Source organism: the organism of the source record quoted next, unplaced genomic scaffold, assembly GCF_019419815.1.
Source record: "Pyrus x bretschneideri cultivar Hongxiangsu unplaced genomic scaffold, Pyrus_bretschneideri_v1 Contig3, whole genome shotgun sequence".
Classification (NCBI taxonomy): domain Eukaryota; kingdom Viridiplantae; phylum Streptophyta; class Magnoliopsida; order Rosales; family Rosaceae; genus Pyrus; species Pyrus x bretschneideri.
Window position 1 is genome coordinate 12,658,447 of NW_025999612.1, and position 16,856 is coordinate 12,675,302.

Below are 16,856 nucleotides of genomic sequence, written 5' to 3' on the forward strand. Positions count from 1 at the left end.
ATGAAAAATATGTAAATGCTTGTACAAAAGTGATGAATTTGGACCTTGTGATTTGGCAGTGGGACCATTACAAATGCTGACCACAGTAACACACACATCTGTACATACGTAGACGACATTTTTTCTGTTGTCTATGTACTAGACCTGTCTTTGTCTCCAAGCCTCAAACCACTGTAGAAAGAGACATACAGAAAAATACGTTAAAATTCAAAAACCAATTAAGTCTTTGGTTTTGGGTTCGATGATAAGAAAGCATCAACTGACTTTTTTGGGAAGCAGCTGGCTTTAAAAGCACAAAAGAAAAAAGAAGGCAAAAGTCGAAAATTTTACTTAGATACCAGAGGCTCCCTTGTCTGCAGTGCTTGATGGCATGTGAATTAGATCATCTCCAGATTTTCTCACTGAGTGTATCCGAATGATCAATTAATACTAATCGTTCATCAAAGATCATACAATCATAATTAAATATTTTTTATATTTTTAAAAGTAAAACAATCTCGTTTTGCATGAAAAAAAAAAAAAAAAAAAATTTGTAACTGCATAATCTTTGATGAACGGTTGTTATTAATTAATCTCTAAAATTCCAATGAAGAAATCCAAAAAGAATCTAATTCCGATGGCATATACCCTCAAAATCCAACAAGAAGACAAACCATAACCCACCTAAAGAAGCCATTCCCACAATTAAAATTAAAAACTCATATCTTAAAATAAAAATAAAAAACTTAAAGCATTTCTGGATGTTAAAAACGCTATTTAAATAAACGTTTTTCTAAAAAAAGTACATGCTAAGTGCTACTTCTATGTTACTACTTTCAAGCACTATTGTAAAATAAAAGTACTTCTAATATAAGCAGTTTAGAACAAAAGTACTTCCTACAACAATAATCTAAATGCTTAATCTCAAGTCAACAAATACAAATAAAAAATGGATATAAAAATTTTAAAATCAAATTCTATCCTATATTTTTTTTATGTTGTCTCCACTTAAATTCACCACCCCATTATTCTTTATCTCCTCTCAAACCAAACCAGTTTACTCCTCTCTCCTCTCTCCCTCTCTCTCTCTCTGCCAATCATGCCTCTCACAGAGAGCTCAACTGCAGGAGCGGAGCAGATGAAATGGAGAAGACCCAGAACCCAATTCAACCAACCCATTTCAGAAACGGATCCAGCCACCTCCCCCCTCCAGTCCACCCGCTGCAAATCCACCATCTCCTCCCTCCTCCTCTCCAGCTTCACCACCTCCACCAACAACAACAACGAAGCCTCACCCACAAGCCTTACCATCAAGAAAAAGACAAACTTTCCCTCGTCGTCGTTCAGAGGCATGGGCTGCGCCGCCTCCGCCTCGCAGCAAGTCTCGGTGCCGGAGGAGATTCGGAACTCTGCCGATTGGAAGGGAAAGAAGGTGAAGAAGAAAAAGGAGAAGAAGAGCGCCGCCGCCAAGGGCAGCGCAAGCAATGAGAAGAATGAATACCGGGATGTCGGTGATGGCGGGCCCACCATTGGTATAAATTCTGCAACTTGTATGGATTTTCAGGATGTTTGGTGCGGCCCCGGAATTGGGTTCTCGCCGGAAACTGCCGGCTCGGTGGATTGCGTGGTGGCGAGGAGGAATGTCTCCGGCAGAGGCAAGATTTATGGGGATAATAATAAGATGAGCAGCCATAGGGAGGTAAAAACTAATAAGTTTTTATTTTTGCAGTCAATATCTTCATGTAATGCTTCTAATTTGTGCCATTCTATTTTTTATGAGTCGGAATTACTATTTTTTATTTATTTATTTTTTATTAGAACGATATTCTAATTTAATCAAAATTATGACGGGATAGCGATATTCTAAATTATTCTAATTTACGAAAAGGGAGGGAGGGGGATTCAAATTGGGTGCTTGAAGGGACGTACAAACTGTCGTAGCCAACTAGCCTGACCCTCGACTAACAGCTTTTATGGCTATTTGGTGCTTGATGAGGATATGCTGCATTGATGGTGGTCTTTGATCATTTATACATTATTGTGTTCAAAGCTGATTTTCTGTAAATTTTGTGCTTCACGGGATCATTATCTCATTAATTTTTCCCTTAATTATTTTGTTAAAGCTAGGCCTCTTGATCTGTTTGGTTTTATGATTTTTCTTGGGCACTTAAGAGTTGCCTTGAATTTACACCTTTTGATTTTCTCCTAACAAGTGCACGTATTAATTTGCGTAGTTTAGGAGAGATTTTTCAGTGTGTCAGGCCGTGTTCTCGAAAATTTTCTCATAGTTTTTGTAATCCCACACTAAACGGGATATATATCTATGATTAGATTGTGTTAGGCTTCTCGGATTTCTTTAGGGTAGGACTTTTCCTTGTTTTTCACTAAATACTGAATTGAATATCAACTTAATTTTCTGCTTGTGTGATGTATAAATTCTTGTTACTTTTCTAATTTGTTTGTTTGATTAAACTTCATGGCAGCGTCCTTGTTTCGCAAGGCGAAACGTGAGCCCCGAAACCATCTCGTTTCTGGATTCTGAACCGGATTTTGTCTCGAGCCACCCTGAATCAGAGGTATTTGGAAGTAGGTGTTTTCGGCATGTCCGGCATCCATCCCCTGAAGGCCTTGCAGAGGTGAGTGTTTCTATGTGCTTTACTCTTGCTTTTGCCTGTTCCATCTCTCACTTGGTTTGGCACTAAAATCTGTTTGATGTAGCAATATTAGTATGTCTTGCTTTGGTTTGGCAAGAAATCTAAATAATATGCATCTTTGATGGTGGAAACAAATTCGATTCAACAATGTAGTCTTGCCGCATATCATGTTATTAGTCTTAGAAATGAATTTTGATAAAGAAGATATTAACATTACGTATGTTTGACGGTTTGGTGATTGCAGATTATGCTGTTTCAAAGTAGTCTTATGATGGGTGGAAGAATGGATAGATTCCGTGACTGGAGACTCGATGTTGATAGCATGTCATATGAGGTACCTTTTCGCAAACTTCATCTTTGTGCCAAAAGTGTTTACATTTTCGATTACCTAAAGTCGGTATTGTATGCATTTCTGTATCTACATTCTCTCATATTTTTTTGTTTCCTTTCTTTGTGGATAACAGCAACTGCTCGAGTTAGGCGAGAGAATTGGCCACGTGAGTACTGGATTAAAAGAAGATGAAATAAACCACTGCCTTCGAAAGATTAAGCTTCCAATGTCGAGTGACGCGGCATCACATTCATCTGGGAAAGTAGATAGCAAATGCATCATTTGTCAGGTGAGTTTGTAAAAACTCTAGCGATTATTTCTTAGAGATCTTTATCCTTTTTCGGTTTTTCATTTCTTAATCTGTAATTACTCGATCCTTACAGGAGGAGTATGAAGCAGATGACGAGATGGGCAAACTGCACTGCGGACATAACTTCCACTTACAATGTATAAAACAGTGGCTCACACAAAAGAATACGTGCCCTTTCTGCAAGGTCGAAGCAATATCTAGATGCTAGGGTTGGTGAAATCTTCGTATCCCCTTCGGTACTGGCGTATTTTCGGTCGCTGTTATTCCCGGCATATCTAGATGCTAGGGCAAGTATTCATTCTTTGGTTTGAAGGTTCCAACTTTATTTGCTTACTTTGAAGTTGGAGTTTCAGCGGCATGAAATTGAACAGTGGTCATTACACTCAAAATATATTACAGTCTGTTAAAGTGGCTTTTCCTGCCTAATATGAATTTATTGATTGCTTGAATTTTCAAATGATGGTTTCTGTTGAGTGAACGCTGGTGTTTATACGATTTGTCGGGTCGGGTCGGGGTGGAATTTACGACGTCGTAAAAGCGTTTCTCAGAAGAAAGAGAATTTGGGAAGAATGGTGTGTGGCTGCAGAAAGAAGAACAGCAAGTTCTGCTGAAATGGACAAATGTCCAATCACAAAGGGATACATGGCTAAACATTTAAAGAAATTAAAACTTGAGCCAACGTTGTTAACTGCTCTTTTTTCAGCAGCCAAATATTATTTATCTAGGAATTGGTTATACACAATAAGAATGGTGAGCTTAATTTGGCGGGTTCGTTCGTGCTTTCTTCTTCACAACAATGTGCAAGATATTTCGTTAGTTTAGTATTAGTTTAACGGCCTGTTTGGAATTGTTCATAAACGGTTGAAGTGGTTTCTTATAGCCAAAAGTGTTTCTAACTACGTTAGAAAATTTAAAAGCATATTTAGGTTGTAAGAGCATCTTCAATGGAACAAAACTATATTTACATCTCACTTTATATCTTCGAGAGATAAATGTGAGTTAATACTCCAATGGAAGATGTAAAATTTGAAACCTCATTGATTTCTCTCTGACTAGCACATCCTAGCTCCTAAGGACGTAAATTTATATTTTATTAAAATTAAAAAAAATATATATTTACGTCATTGGAGAGCTTTTCAGCCGAGAGGAAAAAAATGTAACATACCAATTTCGAGGCATTTTGCATCTCCTGTTGAAGATGCTCTAAAAACACAATTGTCACCTTCAGTTAGTGGATTCCCTGGTGCCTTTCTGGCAGGGGTTCGAAACCCGTTGAGAGCACTTTGTGGCCAAAGGCAAGCCGAACCTCGAGCGGAGATTAGTCCCCCCCCTTCGGGTGTGGGGACACTTCGTGGTCTTTACCAAAAAATAAAAACCACTTGGATTATTTATTAAAAATGCAGAAAATAAAACCAACAAAACCGCTTGTAGTAGAAACGACCTCGAAAGGAAGCTTGCTTAGAAGTTCTCTTTGCCAAAGGATACATTTCTAATACAAGTATATTCTTATGGTCAAATTGCAAGCATTCTAAGTTCTAACATTTACTCATAACTTACAATATTTCTAACTTTTAAGTTTCTGTTGTCATATACATCTTTTCCCTTACAACTTTGTGCAAATCGTAACACAATCCGTCTACAACATACTCGTATGCGTGAAGGCCTGTTCGGAGGGTACCTCGCTCGCCATGCTTATCGGCTGTGAATTCCTTCTGGGGTTATCTTCATCTGGTTGCATTCTGTTTTGGAACTAAACAAATGGCTTTAAGGTTCACGGGTTTCGGGCCACAGAGGGAAAATAAGATGAAGAAATCAGGTCCTGTCATGACGATTGAGAAATTTGAAAATGTGCGGATATACTGTATCTGCTGCCTGCATTTAAACATGAAAACGGCGAAAGGAAAGGAAACAACGGTCAAATAACACATCGAGAATCCAATGTTAACTAATCGTGCAAGTAGTAGAAATGTATAGCTCATACCAAGCAACCTCCTACTAAATCGTAGTGAGCATAATGAGGACCGCTGGCTTCTCCAAGAACTTTGAAAGTAACCATTTCTTCGGGAATCAGCTTCACTGTTTCTACTCCACGTGCGTAGTCAAGCCCATGGACGAAAGGGAGGGGTTAGAAAAGAGGAAATTAGTTCGCTGGACAGATTATATTAAAGACAGACGGTTCAGATGAATTAACATTGTACCGTAAACAGCTTCGAGAGGACATATTAGGTCTTGATCGCCTCCAAGAGCTAAGATTGGGACATTGCTTTTGCAAAGGTGATCCTTGTAAAAGAAAGTTCCACTCCTGTCACATAAACCCCCATCCGCGAAAAGTGTTGCTAGCTGCAAGAGAAGCTTAGCGGGCACGGTACCTGCAGGTTATGATCAGATATCAGTCCAAAATTATAAGCTTCGCATAGCTCCTGAAGGTCATTTCTAACCAGCCAAACAGTAATACGAATCACTAAACAGTTATAAGCAGTTTTTACAACGCAGTTCTGAATGCTTGGAACAATATATGCAGCAATATGGCAGTGTATGTTGACTTACAAAAGTTGTTTAAAATAAGCTTTCTGAACAAATCTGGCTGCATCATGCCTTGAGCAGAAACTTGAGGCTTAAGCCAAGACGAAATTGGAGTGCGAGTACCAAGATGATGCACAGCAGTGGCAATTAGATCAAATGGAACGGCAGGAACGTTTAGAACCTGTGCTGGGTCAGCCTAAGCACCACAGCAAGATTAAAGTTTCCTCATTATATTTTTTCCACAAGAATAAAGTTATTGTAGCATACAAAAAAGAGATTTTTCTTTTATATAACTTGCCAGAGGTAAAAATAACTTGCACGAAGATCTTGACTGCGTGTAGTCAAGCGATGATGCCAAAGTAACAACTGATGCCAACCCGGAATCTCGCCCTTGGTAAGCTATAGAAAAAAGTAGTCATTTTAGTGTACAAGAAAGACATCGATCTTCTATAGTTGCTACATAAACAATAATAAAAAGGATAATGACACGATAATTAAAACGACAAGTTTAGCCTGGCAACTTACAGCAGCGTGAGAGCATTGCATATAGCAAGATACCGCCCATCGAGTGACCAACAGCAAGAAGCTTGCCATCCCTTGGTTTGCATTGAGTTCTTATATACTCCATCTAAGATGACATGAAGTTTAAGATAACCATTCTATCAAAGTATTAAAATCTCATGTTATCGCACACAGACAAACACACACATGCCATCAGTGATGAAAACTTAAATCTGTGGTTTCTATTAAGAAAACTAAACTGTTCCAAACAACACACAACAAAATTTCGATGTCAGTCATATTAAAGGAATGTCACCTCACCGCAACAGGCACATCCTCTTCCAAGTAGTGATCAAAGTCCCAGTCACACTTTACAATTAAGTTGAGCTGTTTCTGGAAATCTTCTAAGGCAGTAGAAAAATGTTCTTGGAAGTCTGCAAACCTTGATAATCTTTCAGATAATTGCATAAAGGTCTCCATAAAGTTTCTCACTAGTTGCAATTCATCCGATTGAGACACCAAATTATATGTCCCATTCGAAGAAATTGTCTGCTTGGACATGGCATGGGGAGGCTGCTTCACCGCCCCTAAGTCCATACCATATGTGCTCAACCCTGCACCTCTCATCTCAAGAATCCATGTATCATATCCTTCAGCAGACATGGAGCGCGCAAACGAGGACTAAACAACAAACAATTATGTATCAGTAGTCTTATATACGACTCGCGAATTACGAACAAAGAAAGCTAAGCGACTGTTTGGAATTGATTCTGGAACGGCTAAAAGTGTTTTATGACAATCAAAAGCCCTGAAGTTTGGCAAAAAACTTAAAAATGCGTATGGGTCCTACAAGTGCTTTCTAGAGAAGCACCTGCTATGTACTTCTTCAGGAAGCATTTCCTGATGCAAAGTTTTGAGAATTTTTTTGACATGTTTTTACTAAAAGCACTTCAGACAGAAGCAATGCTAAACGAGCCGAAATTACTAGTATGAATTTTGTAATTTATACACTGCAACGTATTTACCTTTCACATTTCAATTTTCAAAGATATTAACTTTTTAATTAAGTTTTCAGCTTTCACAAAAATAATTTGATTAACATAATAATGCTGCTGTTTAATCATCACCTCGGGAGAAAGATCGTATCCAATCGCATTCGTCGCAAGTCCTGACAGCAGCAGCAACGGATGATTCCTCGGCTCCGCCTGCATATCAATCAATCAATGAATCAATCATCCATACATACATCCATAAATGCATATATACATACATCATACATACATACATACATACATGCAGAGAGAGAGGTAGGGAGAGAGAGGACCTGAGAAGAGGGTAGGTAGCGCCAGAGAGCAAGGCTCCAATCGGATTTTGGAACAGAGACATAGTGAAGCTCGTCGGCCGTACAGACCGACCACCGCGGGTCCTTTCTCTTCTTCAAATCCAAAGCGACGCCGTTTGCCACGGGACTCTGACGGGCAGAGACCCGGAACGGCTCGGGTTTCGGGTCGGGCCATGTGATTTGGCCGAAACTCCAACGGTCCGTACCACGAATCGCGGTCAGGGAACGAAGATCCGAATGCGGAGCGAGAAGCGACATGTTGTTTTATTTTCTGGTGGTGTTTGGCTGCCGTTTTATTGGAGGAGAAGAAATGGTTGTTTCCCGGGAAGGAGGAGAGAAAGTGTGTAATATTTGGTTAATTCCGTTATTTGGGAGGAGGGCATGACCCGCCGGACAACAAAGCGCCTACTAAATTTGAAGAAATTTTTCAATGGGCTAAATAGCCAAAATGTTTTCTGGGATTTGTTTACATAACTCATCATTTTGATTCATGGGATTGAAAATCAATAGAAATGGTCTCTGAGATTGTCTACAATCTATCATTTTGGTCATTCGGTTAAAAACGTTTTGGGCAATTTTCAAATCTTCGTAACTCAATCCTTTCTTAACCAAATTCGACCTATAATATATCAAAATGAAGATAGGAAAGTGTAGAACAAGATTATAACTATTTGGAAGCCCAATGGTTGCCGTAGATGGCCGGAAAATAGTCTCAAAGGTGACTGATCCGCGATAAAATTGGAAAACTTGCCAGAAATTGTGCAAATTTTAAATGTTTATAACTTCTTCAATACTCAACGAAATCGAGTGATTCAAAAACGAAAATCATACTTCTTGACAGGATGAAGATAATGGTACCTTTTTTGACTGCTAATTCATGGTGGTTTGGTCGGAAAACGGCTCGAAAGTGGCTAACCATTTTCAAGTTAGCCACTTTCGAGCCATTTTCTGGCCAAACCACGCCGAGTTAGCCATCAAAAAAGATACCATTCTATTTGTCTCGTCAAGAAGTATGATTTTTGTTTTTGAATCACTCGAGTTCGTTGAGTATTGAAGAAGTTATGAGTGTTTAAATTTTACCCAGTTTTCGACGAGTTTTTTAGTTTTCTCACGAACCAGTCACAATTGAGGTTATTTTCCGACTATCTCCGGCAACCATTGGGCTTTTAAATAAATATAATCTTGTTCTACACTTTACTGTATTCATTTTGATATATTATGAGTCGAATTTGGTTAAAAAACGATTGAGTTACGAAGCTTTGAAAATTGCCCAAAGAGTTTTTAATCGAAGGACCAAAATGATGGATGATTGACAATCTCAAGGACCATTTCTATTGATTTTCAATCTCAAAAACCATTTAGGCTATTTAGCCTTTTTCAATGTGATCGGTACACGGGGTAATATACTTCGTATCACTATATAAATTGTAGGATAAGTGTGTTAAAAAGTTAATAACTTAAAAAATAAAATTTCTCACCATTTATACAAAACATATGGTGTACTTCCCGTGCTCCGGTCATAATGAATTTTTTTCCTAAATTTGTTGTTTGGTTGGAACTTGGAAGCATTCTACTTTTGTTGACTTATGTAACCAAAAATCAACATCAATTTCACCAAATTGCATGATATTTAAAATTATTGAGATACGAGTCAAGTTAGTTAGTTCAAATAATGCGGACCTTATACTCAAATTTATGTACTTCTTTTATATTTCTTTTCGCTAACGTACATTGTTTGTAACTTTATATTATCTAATAAAAATAATAGTGAGTTAAGGAAAAATTGATTTTTAACAAAGTTGCATAAATCGAAGTAATGTTTGTTGACAAGGGGTTAGATGTAAGAGAATTGTTACTTTTAATTTAAGAAGATCATCGTGTGCTCCAATTTCATCAGAAACACGAGGAAAATTTTGTATACATATGAGTTCATGATGATCATTTTAGAATCCCGATCGTAAATTACATACACAATTAGATATTAAACTCACTACAAATATATGTCATCAAGTCAAACTTAAAATACCAAGAGAAAGTGGCCAAATGATCATTATACAAATCCCAATTGCTAAAATAATCAAATTTCAGTATATCGTCAATATTTAATCATCATGTCATCAAAATTTGATCAATCAATTAATGATATTTGATTTTAATCAGTTCATCGTTTAAAGAATTTGGATTATTTTAGCTAATTTTCCAAATATTGAAGTGAAGATAACAACACTAACTCAAAAACTAGTTTGGTTTCAAATGGAGAAAGAAAGATATCTCCCTTTTGGATCTTGAGGATTGGGATGCCATTCATCATGTAGGTTGTTGAGTGTTCACTGTATTTGACATGGACCATCGACCAACCAATCGTGGCTTGTTCAGCAACTTCAACTACTTAGTTTGCTGTTGATTTTTAGCTTTCTGCAAGAGATCCGTCCGATGGTGGGAGAGAACCAGGACAAACCGACAAAGTTTGCTTTGTCAAATATAAGTTGATGATGCATACATACATTGCTCATAAAAATTCTTCGGTGTCAAATATAAGTAGATGATGCATACATACATTGCTCATAAAAATTCTCCGGTGCTCCTGAATGTTTAGCGCAAAATCGTGAGCAGCGAAGTCTTAAGATTTATACAGAAAGTAGATGATGCATACATACATTGCTCGTAAAAATTCTCCGGTGCTCCTGAATGTTTAGCGCAAAATCGTGAGCAGTGAGGTCTTAAGATTTATACAGCCGATCCTACTTAGTAGGATAAGGCTTGGTTGTCATTATTTTGTTGTTTTTTGTTGCTCCGGAATACTACAAATGTTTAAACCTTTAGATTTTGAATTTTATATCTTTGAACAAAAATCTAAGGATTTAAATACCGGAAGTACTGAATACTTCATAGTACCCAAGAAAGTTCTCAAGTCATTGTCTTTGCTGGAATTGGATTCCATTCGGATTCACCTTGTGGGAATTCTAAGGATTTTCACATCTTAGTCATTTATAATGTATTGTACGGTAAAAAATCATTTGACTTTTTTTTTTTAAATTAAACATAAATAGTATCTGATGAAAGGTGACCGCATAATGTACAATGAACAGCTATAATGTAGAGATCCCTGGAATCCCTACAAAATGAATCCGGAGAGAATCATTTTCCGTCTTTGTCTATCTTCCTCCACAAACAAATTAATCAACTTTGATTTTGTGGGGACTAAAACATTAGTTGAAACAAACAATTTGGTTCATCAACTTTGATTTTATGGGGACTTTGTCGATTCCCTGTCTTTTTTGACAATTGCGGTATTAGGGGAGGGAATCAAACACGAGAGGTGTAGGAACGAATACTCTTAATCACCTGAGATACAGACCTCTTTGAAATTCCCACTCTTGAATTATAGGAAAAACAGAAGGGTTTATTAAAATTGTGGAGAGAAAGTACACTCCACATTATTAGTTACAGAACTAGTGTAGCTACAACCATCGTAATCTCTTTCGTGTGGGATTACTCTTTCTAATTAGGCATGAAAATGAAGTGCCTAACAATGGTAAGGAACAACTTGGCAACTCATTTAGGTAAAGCTAAAGCAGTAAGTGAAAAACAAACTCTAGGAACCTAGCCCGCCTACTACATTCATCGACAATTTCACGACCTCAAGTTCTACCTACGAAACACTCAAAGCTTCCGCATATAACAAGCTAACTCATCTTCCGTCGACTACAACAATTTGAAACGGAGGAACCAGCTTTCAAGCCTTGTCCTGCCAAGCATTGAGTACAAATTCTACTTCTCTTTTGTTGTTGACAAGTTGACTAGAGAAAGAACACGCTGTACAATCTCTGTAGAGGCATTCGAATTTGCAGCTTTCAAAGCCCTCTCGGACAACTCTGCCATTTTACTCTCGTCCCCTGTAAAAAAGAAATGATGGCAAAAATACTGATATCTACTTTTTCATAACAAAATGACGTTACTCATCTTTAATCTATCATATCTAGTAAATTTTTCATTACAAGCGGATGCACTTCCTGGTTGATGCAGTTCAAATAACTCCGTCTTCCATTACAAAACGACATACGCAAACCGTAAGGGAAAAATACTTGGTGTGAGTAAGTGTTTCAAAGTTCTGACCCTCAATAGGAAAAACACTTCCACATGTAAGGGATCTTAATTATTTCCGCAGACTAATTTTTCCATGACTCTAAATTATCTTTTGTATCAGCATGACGAATAAAAACGATACTTATACCTGATGCCCACACTAGGAGAAACTGCTACTCTGTGGCAAGAAAATGAACATACCTAATATCTCTTCAATTGCACTCCCAAGAGTTGTTGAATCAAGTTCATCTTCTGTTATAACCCTTGTACCAGCTAAGTCCGCCATTAAAGAAGCATTTCTGAACTGATGACCTTCAGCAACATTTGGTGATGGTATCTAAAAATTCAAAAACCAATTCTCAATTTTCCCCTTAAGCAATACAATCAACGTAATTACAGTTATTAAGAACATGATCAAAAAACTGATAAAAAGGAAAAAACAATGACTGTTAATTCGCTCTTATATCATGAAATTCAGACAATCAAGCAATAAAGGTCATCCGACGCCAATGTTTTATTAGAGAACTTAAAAAAGTACCAGAATGGAAGGCTTCCCAGTTGCCAAAATCTCATAGCAAGTCATTGCACCAGCTCTAGAAACAATAAGGTCTGCTGCTGCATATGCCAAATCCATTGAATGCAGGAACCTTCATTATACAGAGATACATCAGCTTCAATGAAAATATGTAAACATACATCACAACCAAAGGTGGAAGATAAACAAAGTCCACTACCACTATTGAAGTTGAACCCTCTTGGGATTACGAGAAAGTTATTAACATGATTCTTGAATATGAATGCCACATAAAAGTAAGCATTCTTAGCTAGAACATTATCTGAAGTTCGTTACGGAACCCTAGGAAATTCTTCCCCAATCTTTCCAAATACGAATAAGTTCTAAATTTCAGCATTTCATCGTACAGAAGTAACTTTCACTAGAAGTTCATAACCGAAAACCAGAAGCACTTACGGCGTCAATAGCAAGTGCGGATGATTCTTAACAAGGCTCTCCATTTCATTGTGAACCTCCACTCCTGTTTGCCATATGATAAACAAGTTATCATTCTCCAGCAGCATCTGATAATACAAATTCAGCAAAGCAATGTTAATAGCATTAGCCCCCAAAGACCCGCCAAGAACCAAAAGAACCTTAGCTTTCTCCAACTCCCCAACTCCGCCGGCCTTGGGAAAAAACCGCCCTGTTGCCGCCGCCTTAGGCACTTGCTTCTTCAAGGACAACCTCACCGGATTCCCACAAACCACACACTTAGTCCTACCACTCGGGAAGCAATCAATGGTGCAATTGTAAGCTACAAACACAACATCTGCAAAAAATGACAGAACCCAATTGGCGATTCCCGGAACGCCGTTCTGTTCTTGGATCACAAGCTTGGCGCCAATCAGCTTCGCCGCCAAGCCTAAAGAGAAGGAGACATACCCGCCGGTGCCGATAACGACAAGGGGGCCGAATTCGCGCAATTTTGAGTAGCTGTGGACGACGGACCTGATCAAATTGTAGGGGAGGAGGAGGTTCTGGGGGGAGAATATTGGGCGGTGTAATTTGGTGGTGGGCACGGTGTCGAAGTCGTAGCCGGCGGAGGGTATTGCGGTGCTTTCCATGCTGTTGGGTGAACCCAAAAAGAGGATTTTGGAGGAGGGTTTTGTGAGTTGGAGCTCGTCGGCTATGGCAACGGCCGGGTATATGTGGCCTCCGGTGCCGCCTGCGGCGAAGACCACGCGGAGGTTGTCGACGGCGGCGTTTTGGGTTGCGAGAGCTTGGTCATTGGATTGCTGTAGAGACAAACAGAAGGTGATCTTCAGCTTCAAGGTCCTGCAATGGAAAAACAGAGTTGTTAGACAGAGAGAGAAAGAGAGAGACAGAGAGAAGGAATTCGGTTACCTGGGTTTTGCTAAGGGGGTTGCGGGGAGTGGGAAAGTTGGGAGCTTGGGAGTGAGAGAGAGGTGGCGGAAGGCGGCCATTAAAGGTGAGGTCTTTGGAGGTCTGGGGAATGCATTGGTGGAGAAGGAGGAGTTGCAGAGAGGTTCAGAGTGGTGTGGGTATTGGGTCCTTTGTGGCCGCCGTATTCAAAGCCATTGAGGAGGTTTATTTAACCAAATGGGGGAGACTGAGTGCGACCGTTTGAAGTCAGAGTTGCACATCATGAGCTCGAGTAAAAACAGGCCACCGGTGCCCGGTGGGCCGGTGGCGACCTTTATTTGTCTTTAAGCTTGCTGATCTGAATACACACACCACTTTCACTAGAAAAGTTGGACAAGAATCCGGCTCTCACAAAAACATGATATTTTTAGTATAAAAGAGATATAATGTGACACGTCCGATTTTGATATTCTCCAAACATGAGACTAGACACATGTTGGCTAACATTCGAAGGTAACAAAGTCATATTAGGGTGCATGAGAAATAATAAATATAAACAAAATATTATAAATTTAAATATAATGAATATGCAATTAAGGAACGTGTTCAAAACATACAACTAATTCTAGACACTAAAAAGGAAATAAGATAAAATTGAATGAACAAAGGAGTGGGTCCTACACCGAGAGGACTCGAAGATGCTGATGTGGGCATGCCTTGACGTCGGGATTGTACGTCTCGATTCTAAATCCTGAGGGGGTGCAAAACAAACATGAATGGACCAAGTTGATATATAAGTAGTACAAACATAGTTATTCAATAACGTATTAACCCCTAAAGTTTATGAAAACTAATAGTAGAATATATAATAGGTTTTCCGAAAATCATAGCATGCCATAAAACCTTTCATGAAACATATATCGTATAATGTGCTAAATAGTGGTATCATGTATTAGTATCTCACGACATAAGCCACCAACCTACGTCCGGCCGAAGCCAATATAAGTATCTCTCGACCGAAGCCACCAACCTACGCCCGGCCAAAGCCAATATAAGTATCTCGCCCTTAGGCAGAACAATGACCACTAGATAAGCACAAAAACATTGAATATACATTTTCCAAAGATATGTGCGTATATCTCAAACCATCTTCATAGTATATAATCATCCATCATATATACTACAAAGAGTGTAAAAATATGTTCATAAATAGTATATAGTCATCCATCATATATACTATAAAGAACATAAATTCGATAAAGTATGGCATTCCAAAATATTCTCAGTAAAACATGATAATCATAAAGTGTAAATCTAATTTACTCACAAAATGTTTCATAACACGTAACCATTAAATCATGCTTTTTATGTATGCATTTCTACTATTAAAACATGTATTTTAGAAGGGGCCCACTCACAGTTACTTTGCTGTTGAAGAGCCATGCAAACTAGCAAAGTCGGAAACGCCACAATAAATGCACCTAAGCACATAAATGGTCCAATTAATAAAACTCTATTAAAACAAATGAATTTGGGAAAACGGATGTCGAAAATGGATTCAAGACATCAAATTACCTTAAGAAGGGTCCTGGGTAAATTTCGAAAAAGTCAACACGAGAATATTTCACAAAATATTCCCCCAATTTGGGTTGGGCCAGTCAGCTAGTTTTGGGCCTAGACTTTGGGCTTGGTTCTGTGGCCTAAGGGCCTGGTTCCATTTGAGTTGGTATTTGGGCCTGGGTCTTTAAGTTAGGCCCATAGTTGGGCCAAAGGATTTCAAGTTTGGGCTTGGTAGCGTGGCCCAAGGACAATGAGTTTTGGGTCTTGGGTTAGCACGGCCCAAAGGCCTAGTTTCAACGAAAAATGGACGTCGGAGCTTCCCCAGCTCCGGTCAACTCGATTCTCAACCAAACGTTGCAACACTATACATCAAAATTAAGCCTGGTAGACAAGGAAGAAGTTCGTACCACTTTCACGACGTGTGGTGCCCGGAGTTGGCTGGAAAATGCTCTGAAACCCACGGGTTCTTGCACGAAGACTGGGTCTAGCCTTCCCGTGATGTTTTCACTATAAACCTTCACCAAGAACCTAAAATGAGTCCCAACTAGAGTTTGTTCAATCTACAACGAAGGTTAGAAAGAGCCCCAAAGCTTATCAATGTCAGGAACGGCGAAACTCGCTGGATTTTCCCCCTGTTTTGCACGGACTTTCATGGGGTTACTGTCCCAGTTGCAGAGGGACAAGAGGAATGAGGGATGAAATGAGGTTTGAGGGAGAGAAGGCTAGTGTGTGGGTGTGGAGTCGTGTGTGTGCTACTCAAGGAGTCGGGGACCGAAACATAGGAAAAAAAAACAGAATGTCTTTAGATGAAACGATAGGGTTTTATTGCATTAAAGTTTTGAAGGCATCTACACCCAAGCTTAAAGGATTGAGATGACACTCCAAAGCCAGAAAAACTTCATTCCTAATGAAAAGGCCAAGCACTTCGCGAATTAATATTCAAGAAATTATACGTACCAGCCTTGAAAAGAACGAACATGAAGACACTCTTTGACAATGAGCAACATTGACTCTGAAAAGGAATTAACAACGAACCAACTAGTGTTCATGCCAACGTGACTTTTGTGCACAACCATCAGCAAAGATATCTATTCCAACAAAGTAGACCCAGAAGGAGCCAATGACACACCAACACAAAATTAAAATACTCGCGAAGAAAGACTCACAAAAAAGCTCACCAATGGGGCACATATTGACAAAGAATAAACAAGCAACAATCTATAAGAAGATAAAGGATGGAGGATAGAAACATGAGCAAAGGGCTTGCCACCGGCCCCAAGTTGGATCAAGGGGTTAGCGGCTACGGAGTTTGTAGATTTAGGGTTTGGTTTACATATACCTCTTGTATGTTTCTAATATTGGGCCGACCGCCGTTGCGACATTCCAAAGTGCATATAAGTTTCTCTCTATGTTAAAGGTCGTTGAATTTGAACTACATAGAATGAAAGTCTTAGCATGTTTATTACATGACTCATGACACCATTCACAAAAAAGTAAAATACATTTAATATTGCAAGAAAAATGTTATTCACACGCTTATTTTTACTTCTCACCCTTGTTAATTTTTTGACATTGAACATCTTCAATTCATTGAACCGACTGTAAAAAATGAAGAGTTTGTGAATAACAATACTCCGTTATAAAAGACCTATCATTTTAAATATCTCCTAAACTGTTTAGGCTAGACACCA

General features: G+C 38.7%; 3 protein-coding genes across 3 annotated transcripts; 1 reads left to right on the forward strand and 2 right to left on the reverse strand.

Annotated features, from left to right (window-relative positions):
- The first annotated feature begins 1,063 nt into the window (after positions 1-1,063).
- On the forward strand, positions 1,064-3,731 carry LOC103939191. Its single transcript, XM_009349252.3, has 5 exons — positions 1,064-1,678; positions 2,463-2,615; positions 2,878-2,967; positions 3,098-3,253; positions 3,348-3,731. The coding sequence occupies exons 1-5, from the start codon at positions 1,079-1,081 to the stop codon at positions 3,480-3,482; spliced, it is 1,134 nt and encodes a 377-aa protein (XP_009347527.2). The 5' UTR covers positions 1,064-1,078; the 3' UTR covers positions 3,483-3,731.
- A 971-nt stretch (positions 3,732-4,702) lies between these two features.
- Positions 4,703-8,032, reverse strand: LOC103939201. Its single transcript, XM_009349261.3, has 9 exons — positions 7,623-8,032; positions 7,426-7,503; positions 6,620-6,979; positions 6,323-6,425; positions 6,096-6,196; positions 5,822-5,993; positions 5,473-5,643; positions 5,256-5,356; positions 4,703-5,146 (listed from the first exon to the last, which is right to left on the reverse strand). Exons 1-9 carry the CDS (start codon positions 7,896-7,898, stop codon positions 5,087-5,089), a joined length of 1,422 nt encoding a protein of 473 aa, XP_009347536.2. The 5' UTR covers positions 7,899-8,032; the 3' UTR covers positions 4,703-5,086.
- Positions 8,033-10,986: 2,954 nt separating this feature from the next.
- LOC103939212 (UDP-N-acetylglucosamine--N-acetylmuramyl-(pentapeptide) pyrophosphoryl-undecaprenol N-acetylglucosamine transferase) lies at positions 10,987-13,848 on the reverse strand. Its single transcript, XM_009349272.3, has 5 exons — positions 13,627-13,848; positions 12,697-13,557; positions 12,265-12,373; positions 11,928-12,063; positions 10,987-11,536 (listed from the first exon to the last, which is right to left on the reverse strand). Exons 1-5 carry the CDS (start codon positions 13,704-13,706, stop codon positions 11,412-11,414), a joined length of 1,311 nt encoding a protein of 436 aa, XP_009347547.2. The 5' UTR covers positions 13,707-13,848; the 3' UTR covers positions 10,987-11,411.
- Positions 13,849-16,856: the final 3,008 nt, after the last annotated feature.

What these genes read in the sequence shown, in the direction of transcription:
- LOC103939191 (XM_009349252.3), top strand. Translation starts at nt 1,079, where the DNA reads ATGCCTCTCACAGAGAGCTCAACTGCAGGAGCGGAGCAGATGAAATGG. An exon ending in TTGATAGCATGTCATATGAG is followed by an intron (nt 2,968 to 3,097) that starts GTACCTTTTCGC and finishes TGTGGATAACAG; the next exon opens with CAACTGCTCGAGTTAGGCGA. An exon ending in GCAAATGCATCATTTGTCAG is followed by an intron (nt 3,254 to 3,347) that starts GTGAGTTTGTAA and finishes CGATCCTTACAG; the next exon opens with GAGGAGTATGAAGCAGATGA.
- LOC103939201 (XM_009349261.3), bottom strand. Translation starts at nt 7,898, where the DNA reads ATGTCGCTTCTCGCTCCGCATTCGGATCTTCGTTCCCTGACCGCGATT. An exon ending in GCTACCTACCCTCTTCTCAG is followed by an intron (nt 7,504 to 7,622) that starts GTCCTCTCTCTC and finishes ATTGATATGCAG; the next exon opens with GCGGAGCCGAGGAATCATCC. An exon ending in GCAAGTTATTTTTACCTCTG is followed by an intron (nt 5,994 to 6,095) that starts GCAAGTTATATA and finishes TGTGGTGCTTAG; the next exon opens with GCTGACCCAGCACAGGTTCT.
- LOC103939212 (XM_009349272.3), bottom strand. Translation starts at nt 13,706, where the DNA reads ATGGCCGCCTTCCGCCACCTCTCTCTCACTCCCAAGCTCCCAACTTTC. An exon ending in CTGGGAAGCCTTCCATTCTG is followed by an intron (nt 12,064 to 12,264) that starts GTACTTTTTTAA and finishes TTGAATTTTTAG; the next exon opens with ATACCATCACCAAATGTTGC. An exon ending in TGCAATTGAAGAGATATTAG is followed by an intron (nt 11,537 to 11,927) that starts GTATGTTCATTT and finishes TCTTTTTTACAG; the next exon opens with GGGACGAGAGTAAAATGGCA.